This window comes from Corvus kubaryi, unplaced genomic scaffold, assembly GCF_017639235.1.
Source record: "Corvus kubaryi isolate FWS band 111438036 unplaced genomic scaffold, C.kubaryi_AGA036_p1.0 69, whole genome shotgun sequence".
Classification (NCBI taxonomy): Eukaryota; Metazoa; Chordata; class Aves; order Passeriformes; family Corvidae; genus Corvus; species Corvus kubaryi.
The window spans coordinates 2,589,944-2,606,048 of NW_024582057.1; the positions used below are offsets into that span (position 1 = coordinate 2,589,944).

General features: G+C 37.5%; 1 protein-coding gene across 6 annotated transcripts in view; it reads left to right on the forward strand.

The window, feature by feature from the left end:
- KIF13A (kinesin family member 13A) overlaps window positions 1-16,105 on the forward strand; it is a 104,839-nt gene that overhangs the window by 51,175 nt on the left and 37,559 nt on the right. For 5 of the 6 annotated variants that reach the window (XM_042048963.1, XM_042048966.1, XM_042048965.1 and 2 more), the window contains exons 5-13: window positions 2,212-2,304; window positions 2,798-2,978; window positions 3,983-4,070; window positions 5,373-5,507; window positions 6,020-6,132; window positions 11,114-11,225; window positions 11,635-11,847; window positions 13,846-13,956; window positions 14,991-15,125. In XM_042048963.1, coding sequence (XP_041904897.1) covers window positions 2,212-2,304; window positions 2,798-2,978; window positions 3,983-4,070; window positions 5,373-5,507; window positions 6,020-6,132; window positions 11,114-11,225; window positions 11,635-11,847; window positions 13,846-13,956; window positions 14,991-15,125 — 1,181 coding nt within the window. The remainder of the gene's footprint in view (window positions 1-2,211; window positions 2,305-2,797; window positions 2,979-3,982; window positions 4,071-5,372; window positions 5,508-6,019; window positions 6,133-11,113; window positions 11,226-11,634; window positions 11,848-13,845; window positions 13,957-14,990; window positions 15,126-16,105) is intronic. The other variant, XM_042048967.1, reaches the window with a different exon arrangement.

Below are 16,105 nucleotides of genomic sequence, written 5' to 3' on the forward strand. Positions count from 1 at the left end.
ATCATGGATGATATACTGCTACCCTCAGTGCCCTGCATTTGCAAATTAATAAAATATCCGTTATTGAAGTTCAACATTTTGTGTTCCTTTCTGTGAGTGCACTTAAAACGAAATCTTACTTTATCCCATGATCATTTAACTGATTACTATAAGCAACACTCTTTAATGACCCATTTGTCTATGTTGGTATTGCTGAGCTCTTAAAGTATGTAATAAAAATATCATTTTAGAGTTATATATCAGTGTCTGATTGATTTTCTGTTTGTGATGACAGTTTGAAAATTATGTATTTCCTGAAAAATAAAACCGACTTTGCTGGTGAGATTTAAAGTGGATTCCTTCCTTGATATTTAGCAGTAAAAGAATCTGTAGGTCATCCTATGGTCATTATGACCATGCACAGTTCTAAAACACTTTGGTATTTGCTTTTTTTCCCTTATGAAACATGGAGGAGGTTACTGGTTTATTGCTTGGTCAGAAGTGGGTGATAGAAGTTTTTTCCTCTTCTGACAAATGGTTTTATCCTATGCTCAAAATCACTGTGTAATGTATATATATTATAATACTTATACTCATCTTCAGTCTTTGCTTGTTTTTACGTTCATGCTCAGCAAGCAAGATAGTAAGTGGCTCCCTCAGGAGCTGGTTAGAAAGCAAATTTTTGTTTATTCTAGATTCTTGGTAAAATCTTCTGCTGATATATTTCATTCATTAGTAGTTGAACATTCTCTATTTCCAGCTTGTTGAACGGTGCTCTCTCAGCATAGCTACTATAAAATGGCCAAATGACCCCTCATTGAATGAGAAGTGACTGAATGTGCATGGTGAAGGAAATAGAGTTACTCCAGAATACAGCAGATTTTCCTCTGGTTTTAGTTCCTATATTTAGCATTTCTGAGCTGTGTTAATCCAAATCCAGTGACACTTGGGAATTTCAGAAATTCAGCTAGAAAGCTACACAAAGACCATTTGATAGTGCATCACTGCAGTTGTTTTTTCCTTACAGGAGAGAAGAAATTGGGTTCTAATTAAAGGAAAATAAAAGTAATGTACTTTTTTGTCCTGTTTACATGCCTCTAAAACATTCTGCAGTCATTCCAGAGGTGGTTCTGCAGGAATTTTCTGGGCTTTGGAATGTAGATGTTCTCATAAATAATTGTGTAGCTAGAATATTTTTGATGCTAGTATATGCCATTTTGAGACTACAGAAGTCACTGCTGCATCCAGTGTAAGAAATAATTTCTCCTAACTGACAATTGCTGAAACTCCCATACCAAGATGAGAGAGGCAGCTGATCACAGCTGTTCAGAAAGTCACCAGGCAGAGAATGTAAGTTTAAAACCATACACAAGGTGTACAAATCCTGTCCTTAGCTCAGCTCTTTTTGTTTTGGGTGTACATACAGCTGGTGTAATTGTCTGATCAGAACTCAAAGCATACAACACATTGACCCTCTTCGTGGTGTACAAATTCTGGGCTTTCCTATTTTGAAAACAAAACAAAATCAACTACTGTTTTCATCTGCTACATCTGAAAGATTGAAGTGCATCTAAAATCTGCCTGCTCAGGGAGACAATTTTCAGACTATCAAATTCTGTGTCTGACATTTCAAATTTTATGGATTTGGCAGAATGTGTCCTCAAACAGCTCTGTTGAAGTCTCACAGCCTCCTAATATGCATTTCCTCCCTGAATGTCATTGGAATGCTTTTATCTTGGATCCAACATCACCTTGCCACAGGGTAAATTGTAATAGCTAATGGTGAAACGTGAGGCCAGTTCCCAAGAGAACGACTACTTGTATTCCTGTGTGCCCCTAATGTCCCAGTCACCAATGGGTTTAATTGCAATTTTGTTACAGAATTCTTTTGGGTATAGGTTGTGATTAAATAATGCATATTAATTGCAGAAACTACACTGAAATAATAAAAAATTTAGACATCCACGTTATTTTCTAAGCATTCAACTTATATGACAATTTCTGAAGAACTGCTGCCTTCACAAGATAGTCAGCAATATATTTAAACACGGGCAGCTGTTACACTACAATCAGGCAATAGTTTTAATCTTAACACTGTTGTACATGATGAATGTGCTCATTCATCAGTGCTCTCATTAGTAAAAAATAATGTGCAAGCCTTTTTTATTCTTGTTTTCAGTCAGTTTTATTATGTTATACAATTCAAAATAAACAAAACGAATTACTTTCTAGGTCAAGAAGTGGTGTTCAAGTGCCTTGGAGAAGGAATTCTTGAAAAGGCCTTTCAGGGATATAACGCTTGTATTTTTGCTTATGGACAGACAGGTGAGTGCCCTAAAGGGGAAGAACGCTTTGTGCACATGGGAAGTAAGAACAACAAAACATAAATATTAAGGTAGATAACACTTAAAAATTGTATTTTGAAATATCATTATATTACCTATACATTTAGCACAGCCAGTGACAAGTGAATTTCTTAAAAGGAGCTCTGTCAGTATGATCGTGGTTGCTACCTGTTGGGGCCTCTTTCAAAGCCTGAAAGGAGTAGTTCCTACAGAAGGCTCATTCAGTTTCTAGTGTTTAAGTGTGTTCCAAGGGGTCCCAAGTAATGTCCCAGCTGAAAGAAACCTTCTGGATAATTTCTCTTTTTGTTTACCTCTACTGTGTCCAAAGAATAAGCCATCTGTCTGGAATAGCATGTCATGCTTTTCTGATACATGCTTCTGGAGCAATAAAAAGAGAGTTAAAATGTGCTTTTTAAACAAATGAGTAATTCAGAAAATATATTCTAAAGCATCTTCTCCTTTTTTTCCTTTAGGTTCAGGAAAATCCTTTTCCATGATGGGCAATGCAGAGCAACTGGGTCTGATCCCACGGCTCTGTTGTGCTTTATTTCAGAGAATCTCTGTAGAAGAAAATGAATCTCATACTTTTAAAGTTGAAGTGTCCTATATGGAAATCTACAATGAGAAAGTCAGAGATCTACTTGACCCAAAAGGGTGAGTAGCTTCACTTTCCCTCACAGCTTTCTGAATTTTTGTCTAAAACTCTAAAAATGTGGAAGTTCCTGAGAAGGTTTTTTCGAAATGTGTGTTTGTATTACTTCCTTAGAGAGAATTAGGTATCAAACACCAGAAAAAAAGAGAATATTCATATGAAGTTTGTATATGAAATAGTAACTGGTGTGATCAATTTAAACATTAGGATACCATCTTACTGATGCAAACAAATACTGTATGAAGTACTTTACGACTAGAAAGCAAGACCACATACAAGTAAATTCTGGGGTGTTTTAGCCAGGTGATCCAGGCAGTGTTTGTGTAAGAATTTTCATCAGCTAGAAGAAATTTGTAGCTTATTCACACCTTGGTCCTTATGATTTAGATGTTGAACTTTTTGAATGTGGAAGGGTGACACCTTAGAATATACTTAGGAATTCTTTCTCCTGTTTTGTCTACACAGAAATACTGGTTAGGTGCTCTGGCTTGGAGTTGTGTATACAGGAAATAGTTTGATAGGACTTTTTCAGCTGAGCATTGATAAATGTGGCTTATATTTCAATTCTTGAACATAACTGCAGAAGGTGAATAAGTAGGCAAGTTAGTTAAAAAGGTAGATTTGAGACTGGGTATGTGTCAATAAAGTGTAATGCGAGAAGAATTGAAGATTTAGCAAATTGCAGGGGGGGAGGATTCTTAGTTTCCTATTTTTGCTGAGCATTCTTTCTGCCAGTTAAGGCATTTCAGGTTTTGTTCCAGCCACAAATACAGGGGTGGGAGGATGCATTAAAAATAATTGATGTATATAGATCAAAACTGGTTCAATTGGTTTGAGTCTTTATGGTTTGAGTTATGAATTCTGGAATACTTTCTTCTTCCTGTTAATATTTAAAAATACATAAATTGACTTCTGCTATATAAAAGGTACTTATTTCATATTACAGTAATTTTTGGATATCGGTGCTAATTAGTAGATTGTGCATACAGTGTACTTTATTCCACAGGAGTCGGCAGTCCCTCAAGGTTCGAGAGCACAAGGTGCTGGGTCCATATGTCGATGGCCTGTCTCAGCTGGCTGTTACAAACTTTGAGGTAAATCTAAACCAGAGACAAGTTTATAAATAAAACACAAGCAGTGTTATGTATAAATAAAACACAAGCAGTAGGAATCTCAGAAGAGGTAAACTAATGTCTATCCAGATATTTTGGTTCATGAGTGATTATGGTCTCTGGCACTTGCAAGGATCCTCTCTAATTCTTCAGGAATATTTATTTCATGTGGAAGCACTAGTTTTGCCTTTATGTTAGTTACAAATATACTAGTGCTATCTCATTAATTTGCAGTTTTCACTGTATGTGCTATATGCCATGAACACAATGTTTGCTTAACACAGGAAATACGAGGATTCTAAAATAAGGATATTAGTCTTCCAGCATGAATTTGACTTTGTTGTTGAATACTACATTCTATGTTATATAGGTGTGTATATAGGTGATTCATAACTTAAATCACAACAGCATCTAAGCCCACTTGATTTACCAAAACACATTCAACTAAATTAGTATTGTGGAAGCCAATGAACCACTACAGGCACCATGGAAATAATTAAAGCAGTGCAGTTTTATGAATCATGTAGGACTTCTTTTTATGAGGAAATTGATTTGAAAGTGTTTTTTTAAAAAATATTAATTCTTTGTTTAGTGTTACGTTTTGCTTTTTTATGGGGTTTTTTATTTTTCTGCAGCATCTGTGTATATTATACAGTTATAAGAACTACTTTTGCAGCCTTTATGGTAAATTGCTTACTTTGAGAGCACAACTCCTTTGTGCAACTTCTAGTAAGTGTTGTTCATGCTTAAGCTTTGGCTGATGACTTCTGAAATTGTTTTGGAAGACTCAGCAAGCACATATATCAGGCTCTGCATAGTCATCTTTGTTCTACACATGTGGGAAGGTAGAGGTTGAAGTGAGGTAACTTTTTGAACCAGTTAAGTGAAGATAGCGTTAGTGCAGTTCGGTAAGGAGATGCCCTGTGTTCACTTCTGTAAATGAATCTGTGCTGGCCGGATTCCTGGCATTAAACAAAATGATTTGTAATGTGGATGTCACCAACATATTTCAGCAAGAGATAAGGAGAAGGTGCATTGACTGTAGTTGCTGGGCTTTTAAGTGCAGCCCTTAAAACAGAGATATGATTTAACATTGTTCTGTGGACTCACATGCCCTCTGTACCAATACATCTCAAAATGTGCAAAGGATTTTCCCATTACTTCTACCTTCCCTTGTTCCTCTCTCCCACACGTACACACCCTTCCACCTAGACAGGGATTTTGTTCAGCAAGCACAATACTTTACTTTTATCCTAGCATTACTTTTTACTCTTTTTGCTCTAGGATATTGAGTCACTGATGTCAGAGGGAAACAAATCACGAACAGTTGCTGCAACCAACATGAATGAAGAAAGCAGCCGCTCTCATGCTGTGTTCAACATTATAGTGACTCAGACACTCTATGACCTGCATTCTGGTGTATGTGTTTCTGTTGATTAATTTATGAAGTCGTGGTGGATTCTTCTTCTTCCTTCCTCTTCCACATACATGCTCTGTTTAGCTGTGCTTTGACTTTTGATGCCATGGGGTCCAGTAATCAAGATTAAGAGAACCCTGGAAGAGTGAGGAAGCACACCAGATAAACAGTTGGATCACTTTTTAAGATTATATTGGCACCATGAAACCTTCTTAGGTCTTAACAGTTGCTGGAGTTAATGTGTTTTAATGGCCTACTCTGCCATAAGGTGATTGATGTTACCACGTGGCTGATTCTAGTTCCTTAGTGCTTCAGGCCTTTACCAGAAAATAGATGGGTGACTTTTAAAGAGCTATAAGACCTCTGACAATTCCTTCTTCTCTCATGTCTTGAATGTGATACTTTAACCCACATTATTACGAAGAACAGTGTTTTGTGGTTGCCAGTGTCAGGCATGTTGGTGCTTCATGCCAGTGTTCCTTAGCTGTTGTTCTCCCATGTCCCATCTGTGCAGAATTCTGGAGAGAAGGTCAGCAAGGTCAGCCTGGTGGATTTGGCTGGGAGCGAGAGAGTGTCCAAAACGGGAGCTGCAGGAGAGCGCCTGAAGGAAGGCAGCAACATAAACAAGTAAGACATTGGCGTACGCAGGCTGCAAAGCCTAATCTTGAAGGAATCACTGTTGGTTCCCTGGCCTCCTCTTGGTGTGCTTGTCACAAGTCAGCTCAAATGAGCTTCATCAGAAGCAGTTCAATACGGCTCTTTCAGCTGCTCTGTGCTGAGCAGCATGTGTTTCCTGACATTGGGATAGGGATCCTGATTCATACTTGACTCAGATGAGGGCTATATGAATTTTATCTGGAAAAAGTGACAGCAGTGCTCTTTAATTAAGCATATACCTTTTGTGATTCATGTATACACCCTGTCCCCAGGCTCATGTGTTTGTCTCATCATCTGCTCAAGGAAGAATGCAAAGTTGCAGAGTTGAATGGCTTTGTTCCAACATGAATTAAAATATGTAAGGGTATAACGCACAGTTTAAGAAAATCGGTTCAGAATGAGACTGTGTTGGTTTAGCATTGCCTTGGGCATTTGTGCTCAAGCAGTGACAAGTTTCAAAGCACGTTTTTAGCCATAATTACTGTGTTGTTGTCCAAAAGCAAGAATTTAGCACACTATTACTGTCTCAAATATACTAATTTTTTGGGAAAGAAAGAGTCTAACTGTTACATTAAAAGCGACTGCTTTTCTCATTTATTTTAAAATGTTACAAAATGTTTTGGTATTTTAAGTTAACAATGACAGCACAATATGTGTATGAACAGCATACATACTTACAGTGATTTAAATTTACCTCTTAGTGATTTGAACATGTTTGCTCTTTCTAGCTTAGTTTCTAATCTACTTTGTGTTTAATGCATCACATTGGTACCCACATTGGCATAGTTCTTATGAAACAAAATGATGTGGCTGTCTTTGCCTAATGGCAGATACTGTAACTTTACCCCACAGGTTCCTAGTTAAATTCAGATTGGTTTTACTAGAAACTGTATTTGTGTTTTGCATAAAAAAGGTGAAATTAAATGTTTCTTTCTATTTTTTGGGAAAGAATTCAAATTCCAACTCTCCCAACAGCTATTAACAAATTGCAAACGTAACTATAGATACGGAAAGACTTCAATTTTTTTTTTCTTTTAGGATATTTATTCAGTGTTAAACTGGTATGGTGTCAATGCAGTAGGAGAGGGTTGTTTTGTCCATGCTGAACCTCTTTGACAATACAGAACTTCAAATAAAAACACCAAACATTTCTGTAAAAGGTATTTTAAAAAGAAAACTGGACAGCTCTACATTTTCCATTCAATTAAATTCTTATATGATATAACTCTGTATTACTTAGTCCATTTATTTAACATTCTCTATTTGGAATCTCTTTTGGAACTGATAGGCGAAAGAGAATTCTTAGTGCTGTGCTTGGTGTCTTCTCTTAGAGTTTTGCTGTTGGAGCTTTAATGAAGTCTGACTTTTTTAAGCCTCAAAATTGATGGTACATGTTTAATCAGACTAGTTCTTCGGAGAATACTGTGTGCAGTCTTCTTTTAGGGTGCAATGCAACTGACTCCTTAGGGAAAGGTTATGATTTTTCTGGAGTGATACAGTATATTTAAACCATATACCTTACTATGTCCTCTCTTTTTCTTATTATATTTCTTTTATAAAAAAACCCAGTAACATGTATTGGTAGAATGCGTTACATTTAATGAGATAAAAAATGGAGCTGCTGGCAAGTAAACTTGCTGCTTGTTTTATGTTTTATTGCTCGAAGAAGAATGTGGAAATAATGTGCCTGTTTCGTGTCTGTACCATTTATTTCTGATGAAAACTGGCTAGAGCTGTGGTAGATGCCACCTTGGTCCCACAACTTTTCCTGTTGAAAACATTCTTTATTGTTTTGGGGACAGCATGTTGCAGTGGGGGGCTGCTCTCTCACTTACTGAAGCAAATGAGAGTTGTGTCATTTTGTGTCAACATCTTCCTCACGTTGTAATGGAGATGGCTTCTGGGTTTTTTTTCTCAGAGATGATGTAGATTTGCCGTGGTAAAGGAGGTTTTTGGGAGACTTGCCATACCTCATAGGAAAACTGGATGTGCTTGTTCCTTCCCAGAATGGGCTAGTTCCCATACCTAGTGTAGAAAAGGAGGTGCTTAACAACTCTGCGGTGTAGTCAAAGAACTTCTAGAACACAGTAGTAGGAGGAAGCAGAGTAAACAATCTGTCAATTAGTGGGTACAAAAAAAAATACTTTCTATGAGCAGTCTGCAATTTTATCCCTGATTAGTAAAATCATAGCTGTTGTCATTTTAACTTTGGAATGCAAAAAGAAGATGTAGGCAGGGGCAAGGAGTCAGTTGGGACAGGTCTGGCTCCAAGCTGATTTGAAGGAGGGTTTTAGTATTCAGAGTTAACTAATAGAAAAGTGAGCTTTGCTCACTGAAGAATTTGGTTCTAAATTGTACAGAAGTGGCTTGAATGAGTGTCACTTAGGGACAGAGTTGTTCCCGTGTGATGGGGAAGCACCATTCCCTTTCAAGTGCTGCTGGCTCAGGCCCATGGTGGGAGTGTGCAAGCTTCCCACTGCCCACTAGCAAGGACAACCTGGTCGTGCCTGAGGAACAGGGACAAGGGGAACAGACAGCATGCAGAAATGGCATTTTTCTGGAATCTTGCAGCAAGTCCACTCTGCTGCTTCTGGACTGACTCAGTCTGCTGTGTGCTGCGGGCTTAGGCCTTCTGGTTGATTCATTATATAAGTACCGTGAGATAGGATCAGAGTAATGACAGATCTCTGATGCGTCATTCTGCATAAAGCAAAGCAGCTGATGAGTCCTGTAATTTTGTTGGGCAGCCATTTCTTTTGCTGCTTCCCTTGAAGTCTTTAAACAGCTTTGTATTATGAAATCTCAAGCAAACTACATACATGATTCCAGTTGGCTTTTATTGCAGATGTTAACAGTTACTCTTAAAATAAGATCAGTATTTATAAGGAGCAGTAATATTATCACATTTTTAATCCCATGTTAATAAACTGTACTTTATCATTTCCTTTTCATTAAAATGCAGTACCCATAACTGAAATTGGTTATTCCCCAGTTGGGAAATAGTTTCCAATCACAGGTCTTTTTGAATCCCTGTTCTTCCTACTTTCCTTCTGACTGTCCATTTCTTCCCTCTCCCTCAGGGTTTGGCTTTGGTTTTTACACTTCCCCTCATTTAAAGAGGGAAAGAGGAATCAGAGGAAAGTAGTCCAGGGTAGTTTTTTAGCTTTATACTCCTTGGACTCCATTGGTAGTATGCTGGTGGTGCTTTTCAGTTGTGCTGGAGGAGGTTGCTATAGAGCAGCATGGAGCATCCTACTGTTTGCTCTTGCATGTTTAGCGTGCTGTCATCTCTCTCAGTGGAGGTCAGAGACTGGAAGCAAGAACTAGTTCTCCTTTTTCTATCCTCCCCTCACAAACGTTCAGAAGTTATTAGGCTTTTCTTTAGGCCACAAAACTAAAGTTAACTTTCTATTTTTTGCTCTGAATTTTTCGGAGGTGAATTAGAAAGGTGTCCTACAGGCAAATTTACAAAATAGAGTGCTCTCTTGGGAGTTCAGGTTACCTATCCTCTCCTTAAATTTCTTTTAATTTTGCTCCGAGGTCTGTGCTATCTTTGTATGCAATATGGGACACCTTTTGCAGCACACATAATGGTTCTTGTTAACTTATCCTAGGATATCTTCTGCAACATTTCGTCATTTTCTAGGTGTTATTTCTGAACCTGTGGTGGTTTCAAGCAGCACTGAGGCTCTGTTATAAATACTGTGCAAATGCTGCCTATAAACCACAATAGTATTACTTCTTTGAAAAGAAAACACTAGAGGGTGGAGTGGAACAGTACAATTAAAGATTTATTTGACTACCTAATTGCAGTGCTGCTGAAGCTTTTTCCTTGGTACTTATAGAGAGTAGATGGATATTTGAGCATGAGTGTGATAGACCCAGAATTCTCTTGGGCTTCAGCAATGTCTGTTTTAAAACCCTTTAGGCATCTGTTTAATGTTCTCGGGCTCCTCAACAAGTTCGTTATCTTAAACATACTCACCCCAAGAGCCCTGATGTCACTTAAAATTTGCACAGGGTTGTATAAGAATTGCATAATATAGTGCATATATACTTTGCATGGATTGCTGACACAGTTACCCCTGTTGGTAGAAGTTGTACATGTACCAAAATGAACAAGTTGGCTATTTTCTTCACAGTTTTTGAGTGTCGTTTGGGATGCAGGTGTCTGCTAAGCACTTTGGGGGCTTTTCTCTTTCATACTTGGGCAGCACTTTTGTAACTGGGAGATTGTTTGGTCTATGCCCCCAGAACAAGCTGCTGAGGCTCTACCTCAATTATAACCCAACCCATTTGTCAAGGGACCTCCTAATCTGCCTCTTCTGATCAACAGCCTTCTATGGCTTTGTGATGGCTGGCTGGTCACTGGTTCACCAGGCAGATGAATTCTCCTGGGCCATAGCTGGATTTGTTCTGAGGATGCCTCCTTATGGCTGGAGAACTGTTCTGTTTTAGCTGGCATTTGAGTCAGCATTCTTAAAACATCGTTCCCAGAGACAGGGGTTCTTGCCATGCTGCCAGCACTGACTTGCAACACTGTCATGAGACGGTGTCCAAATCAGGAAGATTTTTATCCTCTGAGAAAAGGTAGATGTCTAATCAAGGACAGTGATTTTTCATATACTGAAGCAGTCTATTTTACATTTTTCAAACTATTCTAAGTATTTCAATATAGTCTTTCTGAAGTATGGTCTTAGTACCAACTGAGATGAAACACTGCTGATACCAATTTTTTTCCTCCAAATGTGTAACTTTAAAGAAACACACTGCCTTGTTTGGAGCAGGGCAATGGGCTAGCTGATCTCTGGCGGTCATTTCCAGCTTAAATTATTCTATGATATTTTCAAAATTGGATGTGAAGCTCTGCAGAGCAATCTCTTTTTCTATGTTTTACTAAATCTGCATTTGGAATATGTGTTTAAGCTGTTTGGCTGTTTTGCATTTATAGATCACTGTCAACATTGGGCTTGGTTATATCATCACTTGCTGACCAAGCAGCAGGGAAGGGGAAAAACAAGTTTGTGCCTTATAGAGACTCTGTACTCACTTGGCTTCTCAAGGTAATTTATATTTTCTATTCACTATGTTCACAAGATGTCAGCTTTTTTGTCATTTGTAGCATCACTGTAGTATGCCTCTGTGTACATGGACATCTCATCTTTCTTTAAAGAGATGAGTGAAGGAACTCTTGTAGCTATGGTATTCCAAGTACTATGGACAGTTAAGTGTATCTTGTGTTAATTCTTTGTAAAATCCTGCTTGACTATTTTCAGTTGTAGTGGAATCAAATGTGGTAGAGGTAGCTAGAAATGTTTATGAAATACACAGATTAGTTTATATCCAGAGTACATTTCAGTGCCTAAATAGTACTTTCAGTGCCTTTAGTAAGTATTTTAAGTCTCTTTGTGAAGACACTCTGTAGTCTCAGAACAATTTTTAACCCTCGAACTTTCGGTGGCTGCACTACAGGACAACTTGGGAGGAAACAGCCAAACCGCCATGATAGCCACAATTAGCCCAGCAGCAGACAACTACGAAGAAACACTCTCAACTCTGAGATATGCAGACAGAGCCAAAAGGATAGTTAATCATGCTGTGGTGAATGAAGATCCAAATGCTAGGGTCATCAGAGAATTACGTGAAGAAGTTGAAAAACTGAAAGAACAGCTCTCACAAGCTGAGGTAACCTTATTTCACAGTACAATGTAAAATGAGTTTCCCAAGGAAATACCATGTTCTGTGTGGAAGACTAGCTTTTTTACAAAATGTGGAAAGGAAGAGTCTCCCTCCCTCCCTTCCTTCCTTCCGAATTCCTTCCTTCCGAATTCCTTCCTTCCGAATTCCTTCCTTCCGAATTCCTTCCGAATTCCTTCCGAATTCCTTCCGAATTCCTTCCTTCCTTCCTTATTCCTTCCTTCCGAATTCCTTCCTTCCTTCCTTCCTTCCTTCCTTCCTTCCTTCCTTCCTTCCTTCCTTCCTTCCTTCAAAAAAAAAAAAAAAAAAATTACCCTTTTTTCCTGAATCCAAATGCTTATCTTTAACAATTTTTAAATGAGGACAACATAGTACTGATGGTGACCCTTGTCAATTCTTGAGGAACTTCAGGCCAAGCCTGCCTGCCTTCCTTCCTTCCTTCCTTCCTTCCTTCCTTCCTTCCTTCCTTCCTTCAAAAAAAAAAAAAAAAAAAATTACCCTTTTTTCCTGAATCCAAATGCTTATCTTTAACAATTTTTAAATGAGGACAACATAGTACTGATGGTGACCCTTGTCAATTCTTGAGGAACTTCAGGCCAAGCAATAATTGATACAGCACAGATAAGGGCTAGATTACATCTTCATTGTGTAGACCCACTTATTAGTTAGAATAACTAATTAGTTAGAATTAGTTAGAATATTAGCAGAATTTTTTTTTTTTTGCATTGATGGACTATATTAACGTCAAATGGAAAAGTGTGAGAAGTCATAAATCTGTTATTGGACAACAAAATTTAGGGAACATTTCTCTCTGACATTTGAGAAAATCTATTAAAAATTGTCAAAAATGCAACACTGAAAACCATCAACAATTTGCTTCACTGCCTTACTAGATGTCACTGTGTGATTGATGCTTATATTAGATTTATACTTCTAATTGAAGAATAAAGTATTCAGGTAGAATAGTTTATTTGGTATCCACGATATCTGGACAAATTAGGCACTTAACAAATAGGAAAATATTTTTGATCTTTTCAGGCAAGACACAAAATACTGGTAGAAAAGGAACAGGACTGTGTTTGAGGGTAAATTTGTGTGGTGTTTAAATTTCATCTTCATTTAAGGTACAGTGTTACTCATATGAACACTTCCTCATAGACTGAAATGGGAAAATCTTCTTTAAGGAAAAGAAGCCACTGACTTTTTTCATAAATAAAAACCTGTTCTAAGCCCTTATTTTAATTCGGAAAATATTATTATAGCATGTTGTTAATTGTGTTGGCAGGCTGTGGATGAACACAATCAGTAGGAAGGTGTCCAAAGTCTTACTAAATATTTTGTTATGTGTTTTTTCTTCTACCTTCTGTTAAAAACAGTTATATAGGGTTATAGGCCAGCCTATTAAATTGGTACTTGGCACTGGACATATTTAAGCCCTTTGCTTTTATTTCCTGTTGTGAAATGAGAAGCCTGTGTTAGCTCCAGAACATGCCTTCCTTTGAATATAATCAACAGGGTCCATCTGAAGGCTTTAATGCAACTCTAGGAACACTTACAAAATAGAATAGAAGAACAAGAACAAGATAGAATGGAAGCTTAAATGTCTAGAGGAATCTGTGTTTGAAACTACTGTTGGAAAAAAGAATGTGCACTTGAACTTCAGACAGATAGGAATTAAAAGTTTTAAAATACTGACATATTTTTATACAGACAGTGAAGTTTGAGTGGCCAGGCCCAGAGGTTTTTCTTCTTTCCGTTAGCTCTGGAGCTATGTCAGTCTTCAGCTATTTCAGATCTGGACCATTTATATGTTGTTCTTCCTCTTCCTTTGCAAGCAACCTATTTCTTCAACTTCTACCATAAAAAACCTGGAGATAAAGTATAAATCTATACTTGTTGCATTTGATATTATGTTGATGTGTTCAATTTCCTTGTGCAAGCCGTGGTAAGAATAGCTGAGGATTTTTGTTAATTTCTACCTTTTAGGCCATGAAGGCACCAGAACTGAAGGAAAAATTGGAAGAATCTGAAAAACTAATAAAAGAGCTGACAGTCACCTGGGAAGAAAAGCTAAGGAAAACAGAAGAAATTGCACAGGTACTTCAGAAATTTTCAGGAGGAAGGCCAGATACTCATGTAGTACTAGTCAGCTGAACTTCATGAGCTTTAGTGAACTATGCTGTTTTCCCTACCACCTGTTTGAAATGTCTCTGAATTTTTGTCTTTTCCCCTTGTTTCTGGTTTTGGGGTGGGTTTGTGTGTTTGTGTGTTTGTTTCTTGGAGTTTTTTTTAAAGTCTAAATTTTATTAGCATAAGTCTAGCTGTGTCATGATATCATTGATAAAAGCTAATATTTTATTTTAAAATAAAGTATCAAAATATCAAAATAAAGCTCATTTATTTATAAGACCACAATGGGACCTTGAACATGCTTCCTTTGAAGTAACTAAGAAAGTGAAGAATTACAAAAGAATCAGAATTGTGGGTGGTATTTTTTGCTTTTGCTTTTAATGTTTTCTAAGCAAAAAAGGAAAATGTGTACATGTAGTCACTAGTGTTCTATTATTGTTATTATTATTGTACTTAAAAAAAAAAAAAAAAAAAGGCATGGGGAAAACCTAAACCTAACCAGCCAAACAAAAAACCCCAACACCCAAACTGTAGCAAAAAAAAGACACACAGGATCAAGTAAGTGCTTTATCTGAATTAATAACAAAACTGCAAAAGAATAAGCCTAAACTGTGGCCTGCTATTTTCTAAATCAACTATGACTATGATTATCTTTGAAGTAATTGGAACTGACATTCAGTTTTTGCTAACATAAAGACTCAAAGCCACATTGTGTTACTTACAAGTTGGTTTAATAAACTCAACAGAGCTGTGTTGGTAAGTTTAATAAATTTAATAGGATGGCGTAAGTAAGCTCCACTTTGGGGAGGCAGGTGTTTGAGAATTACTAACTTTTATGGCTGGTGTGTAAAATTAAGTTCTACTGACCCTATGGTACCTGACCAGTGTCTGGTGGTGATGCACAGAATGTGTACTCAGCATGTACATCTTCAGCTATAGTTCCTCTGTGTTTGTCCCTACATATTGCAGCAGGCAGGATTAACCTATTTTTGTGCTTGCAGGAGAGGCAAAGACAGCTGGAGAGCATGGGAATCTCCCTCGAGTCGTCAGGTATCAAGGTTGGGGATGACAAGTGTTACCTGGTGAACCTGAATGCGGACCCTGCACTCAACGAGCTTTTGGTTTACTATTTAAAGGTAAGGCTGTGAAGTGGATATTTACACAGAGCAGAAGGACACTTGGTTTGAATTTCTGGCTCTAATTTGTTACTCAGAGGGGATGAAGATTTTTTTTGCAGCAGCAAAATAGGATAGGCCTCCTCTTACTGTTTAGGCTTTTGCACCCTTTGCAGTTCAGCTTCACTGTTTTCCAAATTGATCTTGTGATTGCCAACAGTGGGAGAAATGCTCAGTGTGTACCAGTGTTGAGATCAGTTCTAGCTTTTCCAGGCAGGATGTCCATAGGGTTGCCTTCTGGCCTGAACTTCAAGCAAGAGCTTCATGTTAGATGCTTCTTTTTGTTAGGGAGCTGGGGATTGCTTTAAATATGCAAAGAGTTAATCATAAAGAGATGATGTTTAGTCGTAATCAGTAAGAGTAACATAGTCTTCAGTGACAAGGAAGCTTATGAGAGAGGAGGTTAAGAGAAGCACTGTTAAAAATTTACAGAAATGTATTTTCCCAGTGTCGTTAGCTTTTGTACCATTCTGTTTAGCATTTCCCATGTCAGAGTGAAGTCGGGTCAAATACAAACCTCGTAAGTTTGCGGGAAAATGTGAACTGCTTGTCGATAATACATGAAAGACAATTCTGTCTATTTTTATAGCTACTCTTCTGCTTTGGTAGCTGAAGGAGGGCTTCTGCATTTGAACAGTAGCAAATAAAACACAGCCTCTCAAACACTAACAAAATAAACTATTTCAGCAGAAGTTAAAATATGACTTGGAATTATGTAGAGAATAGTATGTTTAGTTGAGCTGCTGTATAGCTGTTTTCTGAAAAGCAGAGAGCTCTGCACCTTGTTTTACTATCCATGCTGTTCTCTTAATTATGCCTATATGACATGGCTGGTTTTCTTCTGGTTTTTGTGTTTAATGCTTGTATGCAGGCATAAATACTTTTAAATTAGAATTTGTGTGTCAACTGCTTAATTTTGCTTTAGCTAAAACTATGAAGAT